The sequence below is a fragment of the Scophthalmus maximus genome, chromosome 15 (assembly GCF_022379125.1).
Source record: "Scophthalmus maximus strain ysfricsl-2021 chromosome 15, ASM2237912v1, whole genome shotgun sequence".
Lineage (NCBI taxonomy): Eukaryota > Metazoa > Chordata > Actinopteri > Pleuronectiformes > Scophthalmidae > Scophthalmus > Scophthalmus maximus.
The window spans coordinates 13,057,782-13,080,000 of NC_061529.1; the positions used below are offsets into that span (position 1 = coordinate 13,057,782).

At 42.7% G+C, this 22,219-nt stretch overlaps 2 protein-coding genes across 8 annotated transcripts in view; one reads left to right on the top strand and one right to left on the bottom strand.

Annotated features, from left to right (window-relative positions):
- Positions 1-47: 47 nt before the first annotated feature.
- On the bottom strand, positions 48-6,537 carry LOC118286577 (sushi domain-containing protein 4). 2 transcript variants are annotated; one of them, XM_035611104.2, is made up of 11 exons: positions 6,384-6,537; positions 5,631-5,772; positions 4,372-4,563; positions 3,950-4,141; positions 3,183-3,374; positions 2,842-3,036; positions 2,506-2,697; positions 2,221-2,415; positions 2,007-2,139; positions 1,480-1,871; positions 48-1,404 (listed from the first exon to the last, which is right to left on the bottom strand). In XM_035611104.2, exons 2-11 carry the CDS (start codon positions 5,746-5,748, stop codon positions 1,379-1,381), a joined length of 1,827 nt encoding a protein of 608 aa, XP_035466997.2. In that variant the 5' UTR covers positions 5,749-5,772; positions 6,384-6,537; the 3' UTR covers positions 48-1,378. The 2 variants fall into 2 exon arrangements, with proteins under 2 accessions (XP_035466997.2, XP_035466996.2); XM_035611103.2 differs by having other exon boundaries at positions 3,177-3,374.
- A 121-nt stretch (positions 6,538-6,658) lies between these two features.
- The window catches only part of fsip1 (fibrous sheath interacting protein 1), a 23,843-nt gene continuing 8,282 nt past the window's right edge, over positions 6,659-22,219 (top strand). For 4 of the 6 annotated variants that reach the window (XR_004785412.2, XR_004785414.2, XM_035611107.1 and 1 more), the window contains exons 1-8: positions 6,659-6,966; positions 7,058-7,115; positions 7,225-7,397; positions 7,487-7,568; positions 7,676-7,771; positions 8,363-8,487; positions 8,713-8,832; positions 10,929-11,090. Coding sequence is in view for 3 of the 6 variants with exons in the window: in XM_035611107.1 (XP_035467000.1) it covers positions 6,805-6,966; positions 7,058-7,115; positions 7,225-7,397; positions 7,487-7,568; positions 7,676-7,771; positions 8,363-8,487; positions 8,713-8,832; positions 10,929-11,090 (978 nt within the window). In the remaining 3 variants the exon portion in view is untranslated. Of the gene's footprint in view, positions 6,967-7,057; positions 7,116-7,224; positions 7,398-7,486; positions 7,569-7,675; positions 7,772-8,362; positions 8,488-8,712; positions 8,833-10,928; positions 11,091-12,132; positions 12,971-22,219 lie in introns of those variants that run through there. The other 2 variants (XM_035611109.2, XR_004785413.2) reach the window with 2 other exon arrangements.

Consider the following 22,219-nt stretch of genomic DNA (forward strand, 5'->3'; position numbering starts at 1 on the left):
TATCTGAAAAGCAGTCGATTGAAAAAGAAAAAAAGGATTCAGGCAACTTGAACATCTCAAATAATATTTAATCAAACAGGATCATATGGTATAATACATGGCAAACTGAATTTTAAAACTTCTCACATATATTAAAATACCATCTGCACAAAAAGAGAATTCTCAGTCCAAAGGTGAACTGAATGGACACAGTCAAACAAAGTGAACACTGACATTACACCAAGCTATACACTTGCAAATTTTTTTGTGTTTGATCTTCCCAGCCACTTAGTGTTAACGTGCCTGCAGGAGAATTCAAAGTGAAGCAGCAACGTGAAAATACCTTTTTTTTTTTTTTTTTTTTTAAGTTTCCAAGAGTTGTGGACGCATTAAAAAGAAGCCATGGCTGATCAACAGCATTCTGGACACAAATAAATAAAATACACATTTTAGTTTCCTTAAAACAGGAGTTTCCAAGCAGCCTGAATAAATTAAGAAGATAATATTTTCCAGTGTACAAGTGATGTGTCTGACCACACATGATATCACTAAGCAGTGGAGGCATTTAACCGACATTCAGTTTTAAAATGACTTATTGAACATTTTCTAGATACCTGTGCATAGAAGTGGAAAGGTAAGGCCATTGGGGGAAAGGGTAAGAAGAAAAGGAAGTCAGGATGACATTTGTTGAATGTAAGTCCAGAAAAAATATGTCACTTGATTTTTTTTTTTTACCCTCGATCCAAAAAAAGATTTGGGTGGACAAGCAGCCTTATACTATATAGTGACATGTGGAATGGTGCGTGTCATGACTAATAACCCATAAATAATGATGTATAACCACAAAAAGACAATGTAGTGAGTGAACATGACTTGGAAAGCAGTCTAGATAACCTGGCTTTCATGCATCTTTTTTAATGCGTGTCTTAAATGGTGTGATACGATATGAGCATAAAAAAAGCAACAGTCAACGAGACACTGATAAGATTAATAGCTCCAAAAATAAGTTTGCAGCTTTGCCCATCCATCTGAAATACATCAGTCAATTCATTCAGCAGCCTTCACAGACACATTCCCTTCGGAGGTGCCTGTTCCTTTCAGTTTTTTTTTTTTACATTTTCAAACTCAGCTTTAGACATAAGACATACATGAGTAGTGAAGGAATTCCTCTAAAAAAAACGTAAGCATGTATCTACATGAGAATCCCCTCTCTTGTTCTCCTTTGGGATGGCCAGAGGAACTGTTCTGAGTGATCCACTGCATCACTTAGAGCCTCTTCAGCCGGGCTGGTCTGTGTTGACAGATGTGTTGACAAACTCTCAAAGAGGCATCCCACTCACCAGTGGCATCAGTAGCAACTCTGGCTGTCTCAGGTAAGTCCAAAAGGCCCCAGCATGTTTCAGGCCTCCTTCAGCAATGGCATATCTGTAGAAAAGAGATGTCATCAGTACAAAGTGGAGACTTTAAATAAGTAAGAACTTCATATGAATGGGGTTTTACCATCAGAGTAGTCCGTTTCAGAGTCCTGAGACAGGCTGTGTTGGTCGCTGCCTGCAGACGCCCTTCTTTGTGAGGATGAAGGAGCTGTCGCGCCTGCATGCTCCAGAGACCAGGTAGAGGGTGAGGGAGATGAGGAAGACGTGGAAGGTGGTACAGGGTGGACCACAGCCAACTCCGAATGCTGCTGTTTGAGAGATGGAGGCCTAGAGGGACCAGCCTCTGGCGCGGTGGCATGCTGTCCCTCAGATAGCACTATCTGGACCCGAGATTCGGAGCTGAGGGCTGAAGCCGAGGCTCCGCCGCGGCTCACAGCCTCTTCGTACGAGGGCAGAGTCACCTGGACTCCTTCCACCAGGATGGACACGGGCTGACCGGACACACCCTGATCACGTCTAGGTGTGGAGGACCACAATAAAGTTTAAATCTATCAACTTCTGTTGTTTTTTTGCTTACAATAGTTTCTACGATTTTAAGTGCGCATCAGTTTGTGGTTTCAATAGCAAATTACTGGGAACAAGCAAACTCACCGATGGAGGGACTTGAGTTTTGGCTGTAGAAGTACAAAAAGCACCACGAGGAGCAGGATGAGCGCCACCGAGCTGGCTGTGGATGCCACAATGGACAAGGCGGGCATCCCCAGTGGTAAAGTTGGATCAAGGTCTGTGAGATAAAAAACTGATTATTTGTACAGAACTTTGTAATTATCTGTTTGATACTGCAAAATTGTCATCTAATCTTTACCTTGCTCCATGAGGCAGCTGAGCTTCATTTGGCCGTCCCACTCCCCGTATTGACAGGTGAGGTATTTATAGTCACCTTTCAGAATATAACCTTCCTCACAGAAATATTCAATCACGGTGCCATGAGAAAGTCTTTGGCATGGTGAGGGGTGGCAGGTGTAGCCTCCGTTCTCTGGCTCATATGGAGGCTGGCAAACTATCAATGGAAAGAAAGAAATGCAATGAAGATATCAGTCTTTTAAGTTGTTTCACTAAGCTCTAAGTTCTAGTGAGGTTCTGTCTTTACCGTCACTGCGTAAACAGCGAGGAGGTTCAGAGGACCAGTGTCCTAGTGCACTGCAGGTGAGGATGCTCAGTCCGTCCATCAGGTAGCCAGGGTCACAGCTGTACTGTAGCGCTGTGCCGTCGGGGAACAAGCTCCTGTTGCTTTCTGTCAGATTAGTTGAGCCATGCTGAACCATGGATGGTCTTATGCAACCTTACAAAGGGGGGACATTAAAAAATAAAGTAAACATCTGCAGACAATCTTTAATAATAGAGGCTTTGTTTAGACAGAACGTTTCAAAGAACCTTGTAATTATTTATCTGATAGTTAAAAATGTGTCAACTCATCTAGCTTTACCTTGCTCCATGAGGCATTTGACTGGCATTTCATTGTCCCATTTCCCATACTGACATGTACGGAATTTATAGTCTCCCTTCAGAACATAACCTTCATCACAATAGTATTGAATCATGGCACCATGAAAGAGTCTTCCACATGGGGAAGGGTGGCAGGTGTAGCCTCCGCTCTCTGGCTGATATGGAGGCTGGCATACTGTCCATGGAAAGAAAGAAATACAATTAATTGTAAAAACTCTACATATTAATGTCTCATATTGGTTCATGATTGTAAGATTGTTTGTTTTGATTTGTGTACGTGTATAAATCATTCAGAAGTAGTATGGGGAGATTTGCCTTTACCGTCACTGCGTATACAGCGAGGAGGTTCAGAGGACCAGTGTCCCAGTGTGGTGCAGGTGAGGATGCTGGGTCCGGCCGGCAGGAAACCTGGGTCACAGCTGTACTGCAGCACTTCGCCCACAGAGAACAAGCTCCCGTTGGTGTCTGTCAGATTAGTTGAGCCATGCTGCACCATGGAGGGTCTTATACAACCTTAAAAAGGGGGACAACATTCAAAACACTTGATGTCCACACTTTCTTGTCGGGAGCGGGTGGTGGTAATGGTCGCTTGCCAAGAGCCTCAGCCATCGTTTCATTTGCAAAAACAATAGGAGATAATACGTCGTCTGAGCAGAGCTAGACAGAACAGTGACTTGCTATCTAAGGAGATCAGCATCAACAGTATTACAAAGTGCTTTTACAAACTACACATTGTCAGGCATTATTTTGCTGACAGGTAAGGGTAGTAAGCAATTTTAGTAATAGTAATATTGTCTGTGTAATATTCAGCAAATATTTCCTCACAGTCTGCTAGCTGTCAGTTATGTGTGCGCCGCACACAAAAAAGAAGCTTTTTTTTTTTTTTTTGCTGAGCACTGTCTCTGAAAAATGTAATTTATGCGTTGGTCTCCAATACACGAGGCTGTGGGTTCAAGCCCCGACCAGTGCGGTAAAAAAAAGAAAAGAAAAAATCAACAACAAACAATCTTTCTCTAAAATTGCTTACTGCACCTTTAAGGCCAGCATATTCACCTATAGACAGATTGGAGTTTTAAGGACTGACCAACCTTGGCTAACACAGCTGATCTGCATGGGGCCGTCCCATTGTCCATCCTGACAGGTCAGGTAGTTATAGTCTCCATTGAGATCGAATCCCTCATCACAGAAGAACTCGATCACAGTGCCGTGGGAAAACATTCGACAGGGGGATGGGTGGCAGGTGTAGCCCCCATTCTCCGGTTTGGTGAGGGGTAGACATGCTGATGAGGGAAAAAAATTCAGTATAGGTATATGAAGAACCTGCCCAGCTTAAAAAGGGCCAATGTGCTGTTGTTTTATTTTCACTTTATATGCTAGTAAAATTGCCAAAAATACCCAACAACAATAAAACTTGAAAATGACTGAAAGAGAAGATTTCTACTTGAGAGAGCAGGCGGACTCATTCTTATTTTACAAGCCAGAAAAGACTGAGGTGGACAGAATGTCTTACCACCACTGCGTATACAGTGAGGAGGTTCAGAAGACCAGAGCCCCAGCGTGGTGCAGGTGAGGATGCTGGGTCCATCTGGCAGGTAACCAGGGTCACAGCTGTACTGCAGTATTGTGCCCACAGGGAACAAGCCCCTGTTGCTTTCTGTGAGGTTTACCCAGCTGTTCTGGACCATGTACGGCCTCACACATCCTGGGAAGAGTAGACCAGAAAAGAAAGTTCTGCGAAAAAGGTTTTCTTTCATAGAATCAGGGGCAATAAATATTTTGAGACTGGCTTTATATATGTTACCCAGTGAAGCTGCCAGTAATACAGACAGTGGATGGACTATGGTAAACATCCATACATTGAAATGTCATGCATATACAACACATTACAACACACAAACAACGGTACTGAACAGTACCAACGGCATTGGGCATGGGATGAACAAAATTTAAAGAAGTTTTCATCTAGGGAGAATAAATCTGTTAAGTTCTTGCTTACACACACTTACACACACACACACACACACACACACACACACACACACACACACACACACACACACACACACACACACACGTATATATATATATATATATATATATATATATATATATATATATATATATATATATATAAAAACTGAATTGTTTTAATTGCCAAGTAGGTTCCTCCATACAAGGAATTTGCATTGGTGGCTGGGGCATAACAGACATAGTAAATAGAAAAATAAGGGGAGGATAGAGAAAAATTAAATTCAAAAGCAAGCACTGTACGTACAAGGAGAAGAGCAAACTGTATAATAATTTTTTTTATCTTATCTAAGAATTTTCAATATGACAATTGTGCAATGTGTTGCTTAAAAACATAATAATTTAACGCACAAGACAAAAAAAACATGCACCAACACACCGATATATCAGTAAAATGATATGTATATACATATTAGTAGGGCACTACACTAATAGCATATGATATTAAGACAACACAATCACGTCAGGTAGATTTGGGGCTGGACCGTTTCTGAAAATGAGTATGCTAGGATCAAATTGTACTGAATGAAATCAGTGTTTAGAGACACTTGATTAAGTCTCTGGTGGCGGCCGCTACACTCCCTGTCAGCCAGGACTCCCCGACCCGTTTTGTCTGAGTCATGACAAAGCAGATGTGATGTTGCTTGTTCGGCAAAGACAGTACAGGTCAATACAGCACAGACGTAACCCGCAGCAGCTCTGGATCGCGAGTGAGTGACACCATGAAACCCTGTGTCTCACCTGACCCCTGCCCAGTGGACACTACAGTCAGTCCCAGCAGCAACAAAAAGGACCGTTTGGTGGCCGAGGTGTGGGCCCACGAGGCTTTTGGTATCGACCCTGTCATTCCATTGCACATCTTCCCCTGCAGAGTCAACTCTACCTGGTAGGGTCAGAAAAGCAAAAGGTGTAAATGTGTTATGAGGAAAAAGGCAGGCAGGCAGGCAGGCAGCCCCCCCCCATAGCCATGACCATATGTTGACACCTGCCCGGCGCCAGCGAGATGGGTGTGGGGGGTGTGGGACAGTGGAACAATGAGCTGACCCCAGAGGAGGAAAAACAGCATTAACGCTGCTGTGAGCGTTTAGCAAGCTGGCGTTGGTTAGAAACTGAAATGTTCCTCTCGCTAACGCGAATATCAATTTTGCCGAAGCGTTCACTGATTCTACATTTCCACATGACGGCCAACGCTGTGTCCGAATGGTTCCGTGTTTGCGGGCTACACACCCATTTACACGTTGTCGTCATTAGCTACGATAGCTACGTTTGACTACGCGAGGCCAAAGCGACAACAACCACCAAACACGCCGGATACACAATGGCGACGACAAGAAGCAATCGACCGTGCTGCCACGTGCAGACGGTTGATATCCAACAAAGCACATCAAGGCTGATTCTCAGTGTTAGGGCGAGCTACCTGCTACAATCAATATTAGCCTCCTTAGCTTGCTAACGCTAGCTAGACATCACAATGGCCAATTTAACGTTACCTACCACCAAAACCACGGCCTCGACACCTCCCCCGGGCCTTCTTTCACTGAAGCCTTCTTTAACTGTATATCAGCCGCACCGGAGACATTTAAAGTTGCCGTGGGGACACAAACTATGCCTCGACGAGCTGAGCGACACTACCACGGCTTACCGCTAGCTGGCTAGCTCCCTAATGGCTAACTCGCTGCCCTTGCTAGCTAGCTGCATCGATCGAAGCCAATCAGCTGCGCTGCCGCGATTTCGCTCGGTAGCCATGGCAACAGACATATACTGCCATAGTAACAACATCCGGGCATGTTCGCGTCCCTGGTCACCAGACATTTAGCGGAAAACTGTAGAAAAAGTTTCTGTTGACAGGCGGGTTTTTTTTAATGAAATAACCACCATATCTTGTTGTCGTGAAACGGCTGAAGAATATCACACGATGGAAATGATCAGAGGTAGTTTAGATGACATTTCCCGACCTGCGTCGTGCGAGCACACAGGCAGCCGTGTGTCCAGCGTGTCGTTGCCTCACACTGACAGAATCTGTCCCTCAACTCCCTTCGCCCTTGAGGTTTTGACCAGCGATGCTGCTGATGTCCAGGTAATTCAGTAAACATGGTGCATTGGATAGAACAAAAACTAATGCTGTCTGATGGTTTCCAATAACGTTAAAAAAAAACTACTTCCTGTAGAACCGACGCAGGTCTGAAGAGACTATTATCACCTCCTCAGCCTGTGCTCCTGACCAAGGTAGGTGTTCTATTTGCTAGGGAGTAATACAGTGAAATAAGCTTTAGGATGATCCAGCTTTATCAATTAAGTGACTCCACAATGTAAATAGAATATTTGTGCCTCTCAGTAGGCCAGTGTCACACTCGTGTTACAGATGAGGAGAAGGAAGACTCAGAGCTCCAGAGAGCCATTGAGGAAATGAGACGTCTGGATGAAATACTGTCTGTACAGATCTGCAAAGAAAAAGAAGTCAAGCGTCAAAGGAAGGAACTTCAAACCAAACTCTGGCAAGAACTTCTGGTATGTACGGTCTTTGAAAAAACCAAAACACTGTTCAGTCTCACCTTTTGTGGAGTCATTGTAGAATTTTTGCATTTCTTTTTCTGCAGCAGAATAAGCCTGAAGGTCACTCTGGATGTGCCCACGAAGCTTTGAACACAAGACTGTTTTTATCTCTTGAAGCAGTCAGGGGTAAGCGCAGACAACAGATCAGCAACAGTGTTGAAAACTGTAGCACACGCAGTCACTGTGACACATTTAAAATATGTTTGCATGTTTTGTTTTGTTTTATCTTAAAGGGACAGAAGAAGATGAAGAGGATTTCGTTGTGCCTGTCTTTGAAACTCAGGTTCCTGACGGTGACCATGACAGACACAGCCAACATCTGGGGCATTGTAAGTTCAAACATGAAAGAAAATGCAGCATACCTATTTCCATGTCTTTTGAATATTTGCGCTCAGTTGCATTTTTTAGATTTTGCACCTGATGGCGCCATAAGCTCAGGGAACTCGTTAATTTTTTCATCGCAGGCTGGTGCAGACAGTACGGCACCGACTCAGATATTACAAAGCTGTTTTCCTGAAGTGAATGCATGACAATTTACACACTATGTGACACTTGGAACAGTTTCCTGATCAAGATCTTGCTGGCTTGGAATTCAATGAGATTGTTGTGCTGCTTGCCGTCATGTGGCCTCTTATAATTCCAATGAAGCACGGTTTTCCAACCCACTATGCCACCTTGTATCATTAAAATTAATAATTTTTGATTTGGATTTTTTGGGAAATTATTTATATTCACCCAGTTTCAAGATTAACAGCTGATAACCCTTAAATCATGTGGATCAGATGGCAGAATATGAGATCCCATGGCTGAAAAAAGACTCCTGCAGAAAATCTGTAATTTGTTTAACGGTTATTACTAAAGCTTGGAGTTACTTTTTCAATATTTACCCTCTGGAATCGTAAGTGTGCCTTGTCCAACAGGGGAAAAGTCACCAGGCAACTCGACAGAATCACTCGAGACTGGTGCAGAGCAATGTGAAGCCGGCCACTGTGGAGCTTCCAGAGGCAAGAAAAAACAGAAGGACTTTGTCAAGAGAAACATCGAGGTATGTCAAAGTTCAAGCAGGGCCAAATGCAGTGCTGGGGTGTATCGCATGACTTGCAGCGAGCGACGCGGTCGTTTGTTTTTCCAGTTAGGAAAATATTTGTCTGTGTATTTCAAGAGAAAGAAATATTTAAAGCCTGTTAGGGCACCACCGCAAATAATAGAAATGTTATTCAAATAATGATTTTCACTGCCTTTTTTCTCTAAATGTTTTGTAATGCTATAGCTTGCAAGTGGTGATGGGGGCCAAGTGCATTTGACCCAGGGGGAGAATCAGCGTCTGGCCGAGCTCCTCCGACAAATAGACGAAGAGGAAGAGGATAGTGCCAGAGGTGCAGACAGCGAGGTAGGCCGACATGAAGCCCTAACAGACAACATATGCTGTCGAATAAGTCTCTCTTTTCAACTTCCTTAATACTTCCCCCCTCATGTCTAAAGGTCTTATTGTGAACAGCAACGCTGCACATGATCCCATCCCCTGCTTCTTATACACCAACCTTTAAATCTTATATTTACTCCATTGAAAAGAGAGTATGCTGTTTCGTAGGAATATTGTAGCATTTGCATCTCTGCATTTATAATTGCTTTTTTGTTTTCTGACCTCATATGTTGGATTTTATGACATTATCTAATATTTGGCCTTTTGAATGATGTTATTGAAGATTTTCGAATAACTCAGACACGCTTTGTTCCCGAGAATAGCACACGTGGAGTAACATTGGTCAGATATCAATGTTTTGATGACTGCTTGGCAGCTGAGACGGCCTCTGGGCAGAAGATCCCGACTCCTCACTGCAGATCAGATTATGAACCAGATGTGAAGTGTAATGTGCAGTTCACAAGGAATGCCACATCTTTACTATCATGTTTTCCGAACAAATTTCTCTGCAGTGTTTCTTCTGAAGCCAGGGTCTTTCATATACAGTTGATCCCATAGTGAGGTTGTGCTATTATAGAGCTTCGACCTGAATGAGGCCTCTTGGTTTTCCTATGATGGGTCATCATCCGAGACCCTGTGCCACCTGGAACAGTAAACTGTTTCACTATTAACCCACCGACACCATGCTAACTTCAAATGTTTTTTATTCTCACTTTTAATTAGCTTTAACAGCCCTCAGATGGGATGAAGCCTGTTGGGAAGTGAGAGGGAACATACTAACCTTTCACATACTGTTCCATTTAGCTTGACAGCTCTGCATCGGTGGGATGGCCTGCCAGCGATTTCTTTTATGTCTTCCTGCTCTATTTATGATGTTTGCCTTGACTTTTAGAACAATCTCTTACCTATGGGCCAAGGTGGAAACTATATATATAAAGAAGAACATTAGTTCTCATTATGGGGATTTCGGAATAACTGTGCAATGATTATTTTGAAAAAAAAAAAAGAACTGACGGATCAATAAGAGAATCCAGGTATGGCAAAATGTTGCAATTTCCCACTTTGATTCCCTCTGGAGCCCATGTAGCATGTCATACACCATCTCCCTCCCCCTGTCTGCCTCTTCACTATGGACTGTCCAATATGCTGAAGAAAAAAAAATCTTTAGGTAAAAAAAGTAGTGTATGACATAATACACATATTTGCTTTCTTGTCGAGAGTTGTTATGAAGATTTATTCTGCTTGCATGTGTTTGTATTTGTAAAGCTAAGGCCCGCAGCCAGTTAGCTTCTCACTCTGCCGCAAGAAAGCAAATGAATACAGTTCCCAAAATGAGCAACTATTCATTTACAGATGGAATTGATTCATTTTTTTATGACTTGAATAAAACTTTTAGCACTGTTGTCTTCCTTTTTTTATATTGACTCATCACTTTGAGGAACACGACCAGTGTTATTGGGGTAATTGTGTTTTGTACATACACACGCCATCAACGGGACAGATTCAGAATTGTGCAAAATACTTTCTGAAATGTCATATTGAAGTTTTATTTTTGCAAAGCCCAAGCAACAAATCAGTATTTTTTATCTTTCCGCTTTGTGTGGTGCTCCAGGTGGTCAATAGACCCTTGTGTTGGCTGTGCCTAATGCCAACTCTCTTCTACTCCCCTTTGAAAGCGTTCAAAGGTTACAGATGTGTCCTCTTGCAGAGTTGTGCACTTCTTTGGCATGATAGAATGGCTACAAGACCGTATCTCACCAATGGACCTTGATGAGCTCACTACCCACCCAGTGGTTCCCATTGGAGATAATGTAATCTCTTTGGGACAGATAGTCACAGTTACGAAGAGGCAATCGTCAGAGCTCTGGCATTTGACTATATAGTTGTTGTCGTGTGGAGAACGGTGATTTGTGTCCTGTTCACCATCCAGACGTGAAGTGCTTGAGTCAGTCATACGTCACTGTTATAAGATTTTTTAATAAGCGCTTATCACTTCCCGATTCAGTTTTACCACAAAAGAAAGCAGTGGGCTGTGATTTATTTCAGTGATGCTTTTCTTCCAGGAGGACATGTGGGCTGTGTCAGTCTTGTCAGGACAAGGTTACACCCCAGAGCCCTCTGACCTGGAGCAGCTGATTGACATCGACTCCAAAATGCGCCTTCTCCTCCCCGTTGAAGAATTTGTCTCGGTGCAAAGTTCCTACACAAACTTAAGCGTGTCCCAGGTATGTGATCAAGCGCACTACAGCACCTCTACACCGCAATGTGCGTTGCATCCAACACCATCCGGGGCTTCCCCGAGACAAGGTCACGAGTCTAATACAAGGTCAGCTCTGCAGGACATCCATGGCGACATCCTGTAAAATCTTTTGTTACTGGCCCCCGGGGGGCTCCACCCTTCTGGGTAAAAAAAATAGTCTATGGTGCTGTGATTTGGAACTTAGTGAGGGTGGCCTCATTTTTCCATCCATTTTCCATAGGATAGGTCATATTATAAAGCCTCTTGTGCATTATTTGTTGTTATTCAACTTAGTGTAAAATGATTTATTAGACTGTTGTTTCATTATTAAAGAGATTATGTTCTTTCCAGATGAAAAGTGGTAATTGTTGATACATTAACCTATTCACAATATTTTGTAAACATGTTGAGTTAGATCTGGGGTTGGTTCATGTTTACATCATTTTCACACATACAAATGACTTTGTATTGTTTGTATTTGATTCATTTTTGAATTAGTTTGTGTATTGTTGTGTACCCTCTCGCCCAAAGTCAGCTGGGCAGGCCCCCCCCCCCCCCCCGCCTTACATTGTCTGAGTCGTCTGTACATCGCGACCACATCAGACAGTGGAGAACCCACTTCACAGATATTTATAACCAACATTTTTCCAGGCGTGCTCCTAGACGTGAGCTCAGTGAGTTATCTCAGGACCTTATCTGACTGGGTTTTTAATGCCAGATGGCATGCTCATCATTTGCGTAGCTGTCAGCGGAAAATAAGGTTGCTGAAGTCATAAAAACTTTATAACTTAGTTTTGTCGAAAGCGCAGGGTTCCATTTTGCGCTATCACCACTGGATGTAGACGAGGAAAAACTGCAGTACTTGAATGCCAGTGCTGGAGTAGGAAAATGATCTGTGTCGTAATGTCCGGAGTATTTATGTTACTGGCCTTATTATTTCTTTTTCCCTCTGTCATTCATATAATTTTATATGGAAATGCTTAACATTTGAAGTTGAAGTAATAGTCATTTTTGTTGTGTCTCTTTAGATGATAAGAATTCTCAATGGAGAGCATCACAGTGATTCCGTGGTTAGCACTGTCTCCTCACTGCAGACGTTTATAAGTCCTCCCTGTGTCTGCGTGGGTTTTCTGCGGGTTCTCTGGCTGCCTCCCACAGTCCAAAGACGTGCAGCTTAGTTATGGAGAGTCTAACTCGTCCGTAGGTGTGAATATGACAACAGGATAACAGGATAATGGATGGAATCCTCAATGGACCTAGACTGATAAGTTTCGCCTGGCAGATACATCTGTCAACATCTGGTTATTTCAGATTCACTGTATGCTCCGGACGATAGGTAAAAATAAAAATGAGGAACATTTAGAACAAAGTTGCCAAACTGATTTGTCAAAGACATTATTTATCAGATTATTATTAATCACATTTTTTATATGTTTTATTCACAAATATCAATATCAGTATTTGCCTAAAGTGATTATTGTGCAGCACGAGGTTCAGACACAATCGGTCACTCAAAATGTATTCATAATATGCCAATGATCGGAATAATTCGGGATTTTGGATTACTGGTTGGACAGAAGAAGCAGTCTGATGACCTCAAGCCTGGGTTCTGGCAAACTATGATGGACATACTGAATTACTGCTTGATTGATTTATTGAAAAAGATTATTGGCAGATTAATTTACTGTGTATATAATCATTAGTTGCAGATCTAGCAGCACAAAGCACTGCAGCAGAACACATAGGTGAAGATTCAGTGTCAGCAGGGGGATTCGGGAGAATATGATCGATCCTCTGAGAATTGACTGAGCCCAACCAGATGTTTAGATGAGGACATGAGTGCTTCTTGAAATTCCACAATAAAAAAAACCCCCTAAATGTTTAATCTAGTTGTAATGGCTCAAGTGGTGTAATGGGTGAATGAGTACAAAACTGTAATTCTTATTTCCTTTTTTTCTTCTTCTTTTTTCCCAAAATAAGACTCCCTTGTGCAAAACCTTCTTCACACTTCTTGTACACACATTACAAAATTGTGACATTACAGGGAAGCTGCATGTAACTACTGAATAATGTTACTTTCCCTCCCTCACCACCCTTTAATCATCTTGTCTGGTTAAAGGAGTTTATGGGAAAGTGAGATTCCCCATCTGTCATCTGCTCTCCATCAGTGCTCAAGTGGCGAAGGCTGGCATGCCCACTCAAATGATGTCAAATATGAATTTAACAACGACACAAAATTAACTTGTCACAGATGATTCACCTTCCCTGCGAATATACTATACTGCCGTTATTGGTAGTCAATTGAAAATTCCATGTAACGGTTTTCATGTGTATTTCGTTATACATATAAATTGAAATGTTGGGGAACATCACACCTCCAGGATTTAAAAGTAACCTACCTCAATCCCACTGCACTGTTGGCATGTATCAATGATAGATTGCACACATATTAAATGTCTTTCAGAGTGTCCATAAATCCTAAAAATGGTCATAAAAGTAAATGTGCTTTTGTCTTGAGGTCCCCTTTCTCCTTGCGAGTAGCTTGCACCCCTCGGAGTCCCTAACAGAAACCATTTGGGCTGCAGTTCAGGGACCTGCTTGTTTTGCCCGCTCCTTCCAAAACAGTCTCTAATGTCTAATACCATAAAAGAGATCATCTTGTTTCTGTTTCAACACCACTGTGTCGGATCGATCGTCTGTCACGTTTTACACGGAAGAGGGAGTCATTCACCTCTCCCCGGTGAGCACTCGCTCATAAAGGATCAGTCGAGGCTTGAATGTGTGACTTCAGAACTTGGCAGCGTCCTTTTCCCAATAAGTTGTGATTGATATCCTGGGCGAAGAAGCAGCCCGTTACATTCCTGTGCAGTCACCTTAGCAGTATAGCCTCTCCCTGGTTATGTGAGGCCCTCGATCGAGCCCGCGAGGGGGGGTGCAGTCTGCGAGGCCATCATGGCACCAGTCGCTCCACTGCCACAGAGGAGAGTCAGCCTGCATCCGGACCTAATTACAGAGTTGGTGGAGGTAAAGAGAGTGCCAGCTCCAGAAAAAGAACAAGGCTTTCCCTTTCATTTTGGAGAGATTAATACATGCAGAGTGGTTTCCTTACATATGGAAGCTACTGTATACTAGATAGACCAATGAGCCTTATATCACAAAATTCCTGTTCTTGTAACGTTACTGCAGTGGCAGGTGCATGTTATACTGTACAGCCTGATAAGGCGTGGAGAAAGTCCATGTCGTGGTGCCATTGATCACAGCATCGGTGTTTGTGGAAGCACGGTTTCGCTCACCACACGGTGAATCATGGTGAGAGTTTTGATGGGAAATTGCCTTGCTGTCTTTGGCTACTTATTGACGATACGAAAAAGGTCAGGTAGCTACAACCCTGACTTTAATCATCTGGACTGAGTTGAATCAAAACACAAGTTTGAGCACTGTTTCACTTGGACAACTTTAATATTGTGCTTATGACCGCATCACAGCATTGCGCCCCGCGCATTCTTTATGTTTCTATCTCCCCCTCTTCGCAGTCTTCGACTGAAACAGCCCTCCCATCATTAAAAACATCTGTTGGCACACAGAGGCTTCATGTACAGTACAGTGCACCCCTCCTACTGTACCACTGTGTGGTAATGCCTGCACCACCCACAGTTTGAAGCCAGCAGAGGGGATTCTGTCATGAGAATAAGCAAGTGCTGGTGACATGGGTGTGTGTGCGTGCTTGTGTGTGTGTTTGTGTGTGCGCGCGCGTGTGTGTGTGTGTGTGTGTGCGCATGTGTGGGCGTGTGTGTGTGTGTGTGTGTGTGTTTCACAGATCAGAATTACAGAATGCCATTCTCTTTTTTAAAGTGTGGTTACAATGGAAATTAATAAATGATATCAACTGTCCGGCTGTGTTCGCATTGCATCAGACCCCTCCCTCGATCAAGGGAGCTTCAGCCTCTTGTGGGTGTTTGCATAGTAACTCCAGCTGTGTTTGTGTTGTGTGTTGGTTGGCTATATTTTGATGTAAGAGCATGAGGTCACCTAGTCCCACTGTGTGGCTGCTGATGAGCACCCATGAACATTAACTGCAGCAAATGTTCAGTCAGGGAGCAGAGGCCTGGGCCGAAAACGCCCTTTTGACCGACACAATGCGGTCAGCAGGAGTTTTTTTTCAAATGTGTTTTATTTTGTCCGGTCACATCATTAAACGTGTGGGAAAGTTTTGGTCACGTTGTATTCAATGTAGGTTTGTTCTCTCTCTCTCTCTCTCTCTCTCTCTCTCTCTCTCTCTCTCTCTCTCTCTCTCTCTCTCTCTCTCTCTTTTCTTTTAAAACAATACATGGCGTATTCATAATGTTCAGACATATGACGCAGATAGTATACATACATGTGGTTTACATGTTTCTGCCTTGGCCGCAAAACAGAACCCGAACTAGGCAGAAAACAAAGAAGGCCGTGTGTTGTTTCTTTTAAATAGTGATGACAGCAGGAGGACAGATGGTTTCCTCTCTGAAATATGATTTCCACGTCCCTACTGTGATATTGAAAATATGTTAATTCACGACAGAAGAGGACGTGACGATGTTTTGTTCTGTACCAGTGTCTAAAGTTTGGCATACAAAGCATTCGGCACTCATCACACTGGTGGTCGGCTTGCTAGTGAATGGACGGTATTGATATTTACCCATTTTTATTCAAAGTGAATGCTAATATGACAAAAAAAATTAAAAATATCTGGGCGTCTGTGGTTTATACTGTATGGTCGTCTGATGGCTGAGAGGTGACATGTCAAGTTTGCCATGTGGCACGCTTGGGGTTTTTCACAAGATTAACTTGGCTGAAGAGAACAGACGCCACCCCCTTCCCGGCCCTATAATTCCCGTGAGACCCGGTTTATTGTCTCCTTAAAAATGCCTCACCCACTGGTGTTCTCCACAGCAGCCGTTGTGTTAAGTGGTTTCAAGAGGTTTTTCCTCGTCTCGGTTAAGATCTAAGTGTTCCACTCATTATGCCAGTGGATAATTTAGTCACAGAGTCAGCTGTGAACAATAAAGCTTAAAATATTCGCTAATCTCCTGTCCCTGTGGCCTGTTAAATTACATTAAAGCATTTTAGAATATGATCGCAACCCACTTTTCTTTATATTTGAATACATGGGCAGACCCCATCCTGCCGTGTATGATAGACACGTTGTGGTTTCGGACACAGCCCAGCTAGCTGTCAGCTGGCTCACTCCTCTCTGAGGCATTTCAGTTCTCACACTCCTACATTTTCTCTGTTACTGAAACAGTACCATGCAGCTGAAATGTAGGTCAGATATTGGATTTGACAATACACAGCTTTTGTCACCGGGAGACAAAAAGTGCAAAAAGATGCTTGGACGTTTCTTCCCTCCAGATGCTTCCGATCAACATTTAACAGGGTCTGCTTCATAAGCTCTTTGTTCAAATTTCTTTTGTCTGTGTCACTATTTGGCAAACATTAACATGACCTTTATATTAGCGAAGGGAATGAAGCAAAATAACGTTGAGCAGAGATGATGCACGAGTCTCTCTTTAAAAACATTAAAACCAAGACTTCAATGGTTTGGCACACTACATCTGCGGGTCTTTTCTTCCACAACACGAGCAGTGAAAAAGTACAACAGATCAAATAGTTTTGACCTTTGTTCGTTCTTTGGATTATGCTAAAATGTGGCGTGGATATTTTAAACCAGTATCAGATTCAACATGCTTTTTTAATTGTAGGATGCACCAAGAGGTTTTGATATGTGGAAGTGATTGCTCCAGACCACCCTCAGTTCTGAAAATAAAAGAGTAGAAGATGACCCAGATCCAGATGACCCACCACTGAATCTTCTAATTCTTCAGGAATGTTCAGCAATCACATTCAGCATGTCATCAACTGTGCAGGGATCCAAAATACTGATGTAAATGACTTCTGGAGGGACAAAAGACAATTGGATGCAAAAAAAGATTGTATCTAGGACATTTTTAACACAGTGATATGCGAACCCCCACATTGTCTTGTGGTGTACACTTTCAGAGAAGGCGGGAGGAGAGAACGGAACTTCAACTTTGTGCAAGGGAAGTGGTGCGGAATTAAAAACTTTAATTTGCAGTTACCTTGCTTACCCAAGTATCAACATGCAGGTAGGTGTGTAAAGGCAGACAGCTGTTTTGCAGCACATTTACCTCAGAACTTGGCAGATCACTATAGGTCATAGTTGGGCAAAATGTCAATTTGACAGACAGAGACGGGGGGGGGGGGGTTGGTAAAGAGACTCTCAGCCATGGCTTCCGAACAGTTTATTCACTAGCTCTCGAAGGGAGTGCTCGTGGCAAGGCATGCGGACAGGCCTTGGCAGGTAGCCTGGCTCCACGTGGCACAGCCAGAGCTTCTACTATACTTCAGCATCGCGGAGAAACAGAGGGGCAGAAAATAAAAAGGCACAAAAAGGAAGAGAAAAGTGTTCCTGTTCTGAGCAACACCGGCCGAGTCAGCGTGGAGGGCTGTCTTTGATCATAACAGCGCTGTCCCCTTTGCAATGTGTAGCCGAGGGTCATTGACGAGACGCGTTGGCTGCACACACAGTGGAAAAAACATCAATCAGTCACAACGTTAACCTGCAGGCCAAATATTGTGTTGACCCGTTGCTCAGGTTATGATATATTTTAGGGCTGAAGTTAGACCTATATTCAACTGTACATGATATTGAAAAGAAGCCCTTTCAAAGTAATGCAGTCCAAGACAACAATACGCTACCACCGAGTTACGACAATATATTGTAGACTTGAATCAGGCACTATATCACCTAATAACCTGGTAACTCTGTATAACAAAAGCCTGATGTTTTCATTATTTGCATAGCCTGTTTTTTTTTTATGACAGTTTTCATACAATAAAGGCTTCCAGAGTCTAGGCCAGTGAGCCATTTTGTGGCTACTGCATGCTGAAACAGAGTGCTGTTTGACATTTTGGCCTATGTCCACATCACAGAAGGGTTTTTGGGGGAAAACAAACGGAGCCATTCGTTTTTTTTTTTACTTTTGCTTGCTTTGTGTAAATCTTTTCATATTGTTTGACACTTTGTATCAGCTGCCTCAGAAAAAACACTGGCCCTGTTGTGCTTGTCTTCAGTAATGTCAGTTGTTCTTGGTCCGGCATGGAGCAGTCCTCCCCAACACCTATGAGAGTTAACCTGCACCAAGCAGTGGACTAGTCCACACACGTTTATAATACACATTTTGTTGCAAGATGCAAAAGATACCAAAACATGGGGGTGACCTAAATATTAGTCGTGTTTTTTTTCTGTTGATGAGATATATTTGAGAATGTGTCATGTGCATGAGAGGATCCAGCTGTTATATTGGGCAAAGCACACCACGGATGGACCCTACATTGGAGCAGAGAAGAAGTTCCAGGCTACCGATCTCAGTGGCTCCCTCCACTGTCTCACAAAGCTAATCTGATTGATGGGCTATATTATATGTTCCTTTAACGGGAACATACGCTTCAGCACAGTCTGTGTTGCTGAGTGTTAAGAGTCCAAGATTTGTTTTGAATTGATTTGAAGTGAAATGTTTGGCGTACGATAATCCCCACTATTTTTCCTATTTCGTCACTTTGGACAACAACGTATCATCCATCAACTGCTGCAGCTGTTTCACACTCAAACACCATGACAACCTCTGAATGGAATGTTTCTGCTTCTTATTTGAGATCAATTGATCACAGGATATCAATGAGCACTTGAAGAATGTCAAAGGCACGCTTGATTAAAGTTATCTGAAACTCATTCAAATAATATACTAACAATAGCATTGCTCGTGGCAATTGGCAAGTCGTTCTGTTTTTTCACATTGTGGGAAAGCAAAATCGGAACCATGAGGTAAAAAGAGGACAGCTTGTCTGGAGTCGTCATGTCACACATGAGACACCTTTTCTCTTTTTTAATAACATTCTTTTTAATATCAAGGTGCACTTGGCAGTCAGAGTCATACTTTGTATTTACAATGCTGTTACCTATATCTGCACGTGATTTGAGTGCATGATCAAATCCCGAGGCGCTGGTTTGATTCCTTGAACTGGCAGGCATGCTTTTCTCTTGAAAGTTAATCATGTTTTGACAACTTTCGTGGCCTCCCAGCGGTCTTGTGACCTATATAGGTGACGTGATTATTGGACACCTTCAACAGTATGTCAAGTGGCTACACGAAGAGAGCCGATTACAAGCATTTCACTGTTCTTCTCTCTCTCTGTCCTCTGCTCTATTTGGAAGTCACTCGGTCTGTCCTTATAATGAGTTAAAGCTATCGCACATTCCAGGAGAAGCACAAATACTATAACGAATTAGAACAATCGCTGGAGCCTATTGAGTTCAAAAAACGTTGTTCCCCTCGGTCTTCTCCAAGGAGTGAATCATTACTACAATATGCCTTGTGAAAGAGCGAAAGAGTCTTGCCAGTGCCTTGGAAACGGATCTTAACTTGTTGCGATGAATTATTATTACTGCTGAATCAATTAATCAATATATTTAGAAACTCTGTGAACAAAGTGCCGCAAATAAGAAATGATTGGCCAGTGAGTCTTTTATGTAACAGAAAATGAATCCGATGGCAGTTTAACATTCATGATCTCATTGTGGGTTTTTAATTGTCGCTTGTTAAGGGTAGAACCCATCTTCAAATATTAGAAATGTTTGAACAAAGTGAAACCAGTTTTAACTTGTCCTTTCGTTTCAAGCATTAGAACTGATCTGTGCAGATTAACCTCTTGTGACACCGATATATTACATTTTCCATTTCCATAAAGATGGGAAGGTTTCTCGTGGTTGGACCACAACTTTGGTCCATACTGAAATGTCTCAACAATTCTTAGATGGACTGGCATGACATTTTGTCCAGACATTCATGGTCCTTAGAGGATAGATCGTAATGACTTTTGCAATAGTGCCACCAGAAGGTCGTACTTTTCACTTGTCCTGTTAAATATCTCCAAATCTCCAAGCACTACATTTTGCAGAGATATTAGTGGTTTTCTATACAGTGAAGCCTACTGACTTTTCGTGCTCCCTTGAATTTTCACTAGTGCCATCATTAAGTGAAAAATTGGTTTCTGACCGAATACCTGCAAAGCTAACCAAACTCCCATCAACCTCGGCTGCCCTTTGTGTTTAGTGCTGACTTGGACATGCTGATCATTGTAGCGTCTGAAATTACCTAGATTTGTTTGTCATTGTCACTGAGCTGATCCAGGACCAATGCAGAGATAACGAGGACAAAACGAAGAAAGAAAATTGTGTCTTTAATGTCGTCATTAGGGTCGGATCAGTAAGGTTCATGAAAAGAGACTTTGGTCCTTGAGAATTTGGATGCTGATTAAGCCAGAGATAATTGGTTTGGTAAGAAAACGTGACACACACGCCAAGTTCATTCAAACTTTGGTCAGCGATGGCTTTATCACTGCTAAACCTCGCAGACAGTTTCAAAGTTTGGAGCCTATAGTTCTTGAAAAAGTAGGGCAGCTGTTGTTTCCAAATTAAATAAACTCTTTCGCCCAAAGAGTTAGGCTTTTTTGGGAACATGCATTTAGTGGTGTGAGGATGGTGGTAAAGCTAGACTTTAATTTTTATTTTTCCTGGTTGGAATGCTGTGTTTCTCACTCTGGAGCATGACAAGAGTCTGATGCCGTCGTGGCCCTGGCTTTTGTAGTCTGGATGAGTGAGTCTTAACAGAAGGGCTCTAGTAGCGACCACTTAAAAGTGGCTTCAAATAGAAGCTGTCATTATTTCCCTATAGAGAGACAGAGGCCACTGCCAGGTGAGACCCCACATCCCTCCCGGTGTTCCTCTGTTGCAAAGATTTGAATATTAAAGTCACGTTGGCCTCATGCAGAGGCTTAAAAGCTGTACGCATGCAACACGTGACATTAGCCATGAAGTAGACATGTCTGTTTTGCTTATTAATGAGGGCTCCTGTTCTCAACATGCTGCCTCAACCTAACAGAGCTCTGCTCCTACTCTGGTTTTAACAAAGATTACATCCTTGTAATGTGTATAGCAGATTTAGCTACTCAGTGTTTAAGTTAAGTTCATAATTTCCCTGCTGCCTGCTGTCTCCTGTAACCAACCATTTAGCTGTATGCAAGTCCCGATTGAGATGTCGACATTTTATGAAATATCCATCAATTTCGACATCATTGGATCATACATACGCCCGCCTGGCATGCAGACTAACCGAGAGAGATGGAGATTTCAACCACATGGCACTGGACTGACACTCCAGAACGGTCCTGTGGTTGGCAACATCCTCTCAGACCCAACACATTTTTGGGACATAGCTGCAGCTTTGAAAGAGTAGCAGGGTATTTTTGGAGGTCACCGTAGGTCATTCCATTGTTCCATTGTTTTGTCATGAACTTTCCATCCATCCTAAAGAACTAAAGAGGTGGGAGGGGTGTGGAGGGATTATACTAGTGTCCTAGTGTCAGCAATACACGTGACAGCCCACTGACCTGTTTAAATATTTAAGATGAACCTGACATACCAATATGTGTCATTTGGATCTGATGACCTCACTTTGGACCGTTCTCTCTCTCTCTGACCGAGCCCCCAGTGAAAAAGATCCAATGTGGAGCCAGAACGACAAGCCTCTCACTTATCAACTGCCCGTTGATGGTTGTCCAGGCATGACGCTGCTATTTCCTCCTGACCCATTTTCAGAGTTTGCTTTGGATGCAGGATGTGGTTCATCGTGTCAACCCAGTTCATGAGGATGCCATAAATGTGTGATTTATGATGGACCCATGTAGAATGCAGCTCTAGCTGTGCCTTGTGTTAGACTTGTTCACGTCTGGCAATAAGTACCTGAATTAACTCGGTGATCTGCAAGAAGCAGGAAAAATCTGTGGTGTATTGTATATTCATCTCTATGTCTTTAGGGCATACCACGATGTTGACATTTTAAGCATACTATAACTCAGGAGACTTGGAGCTGTTACAGGATATGCTTTTAATCCCTATTTACGTAAGTGTTTCCGAGTGTGAGCCATAAGCTCTACGAGAGCACCTTTGCACGTGAAATGTGTTGTTTGCTTCCTGTGAGAACCAGTCGTGTCTGTTGTTTA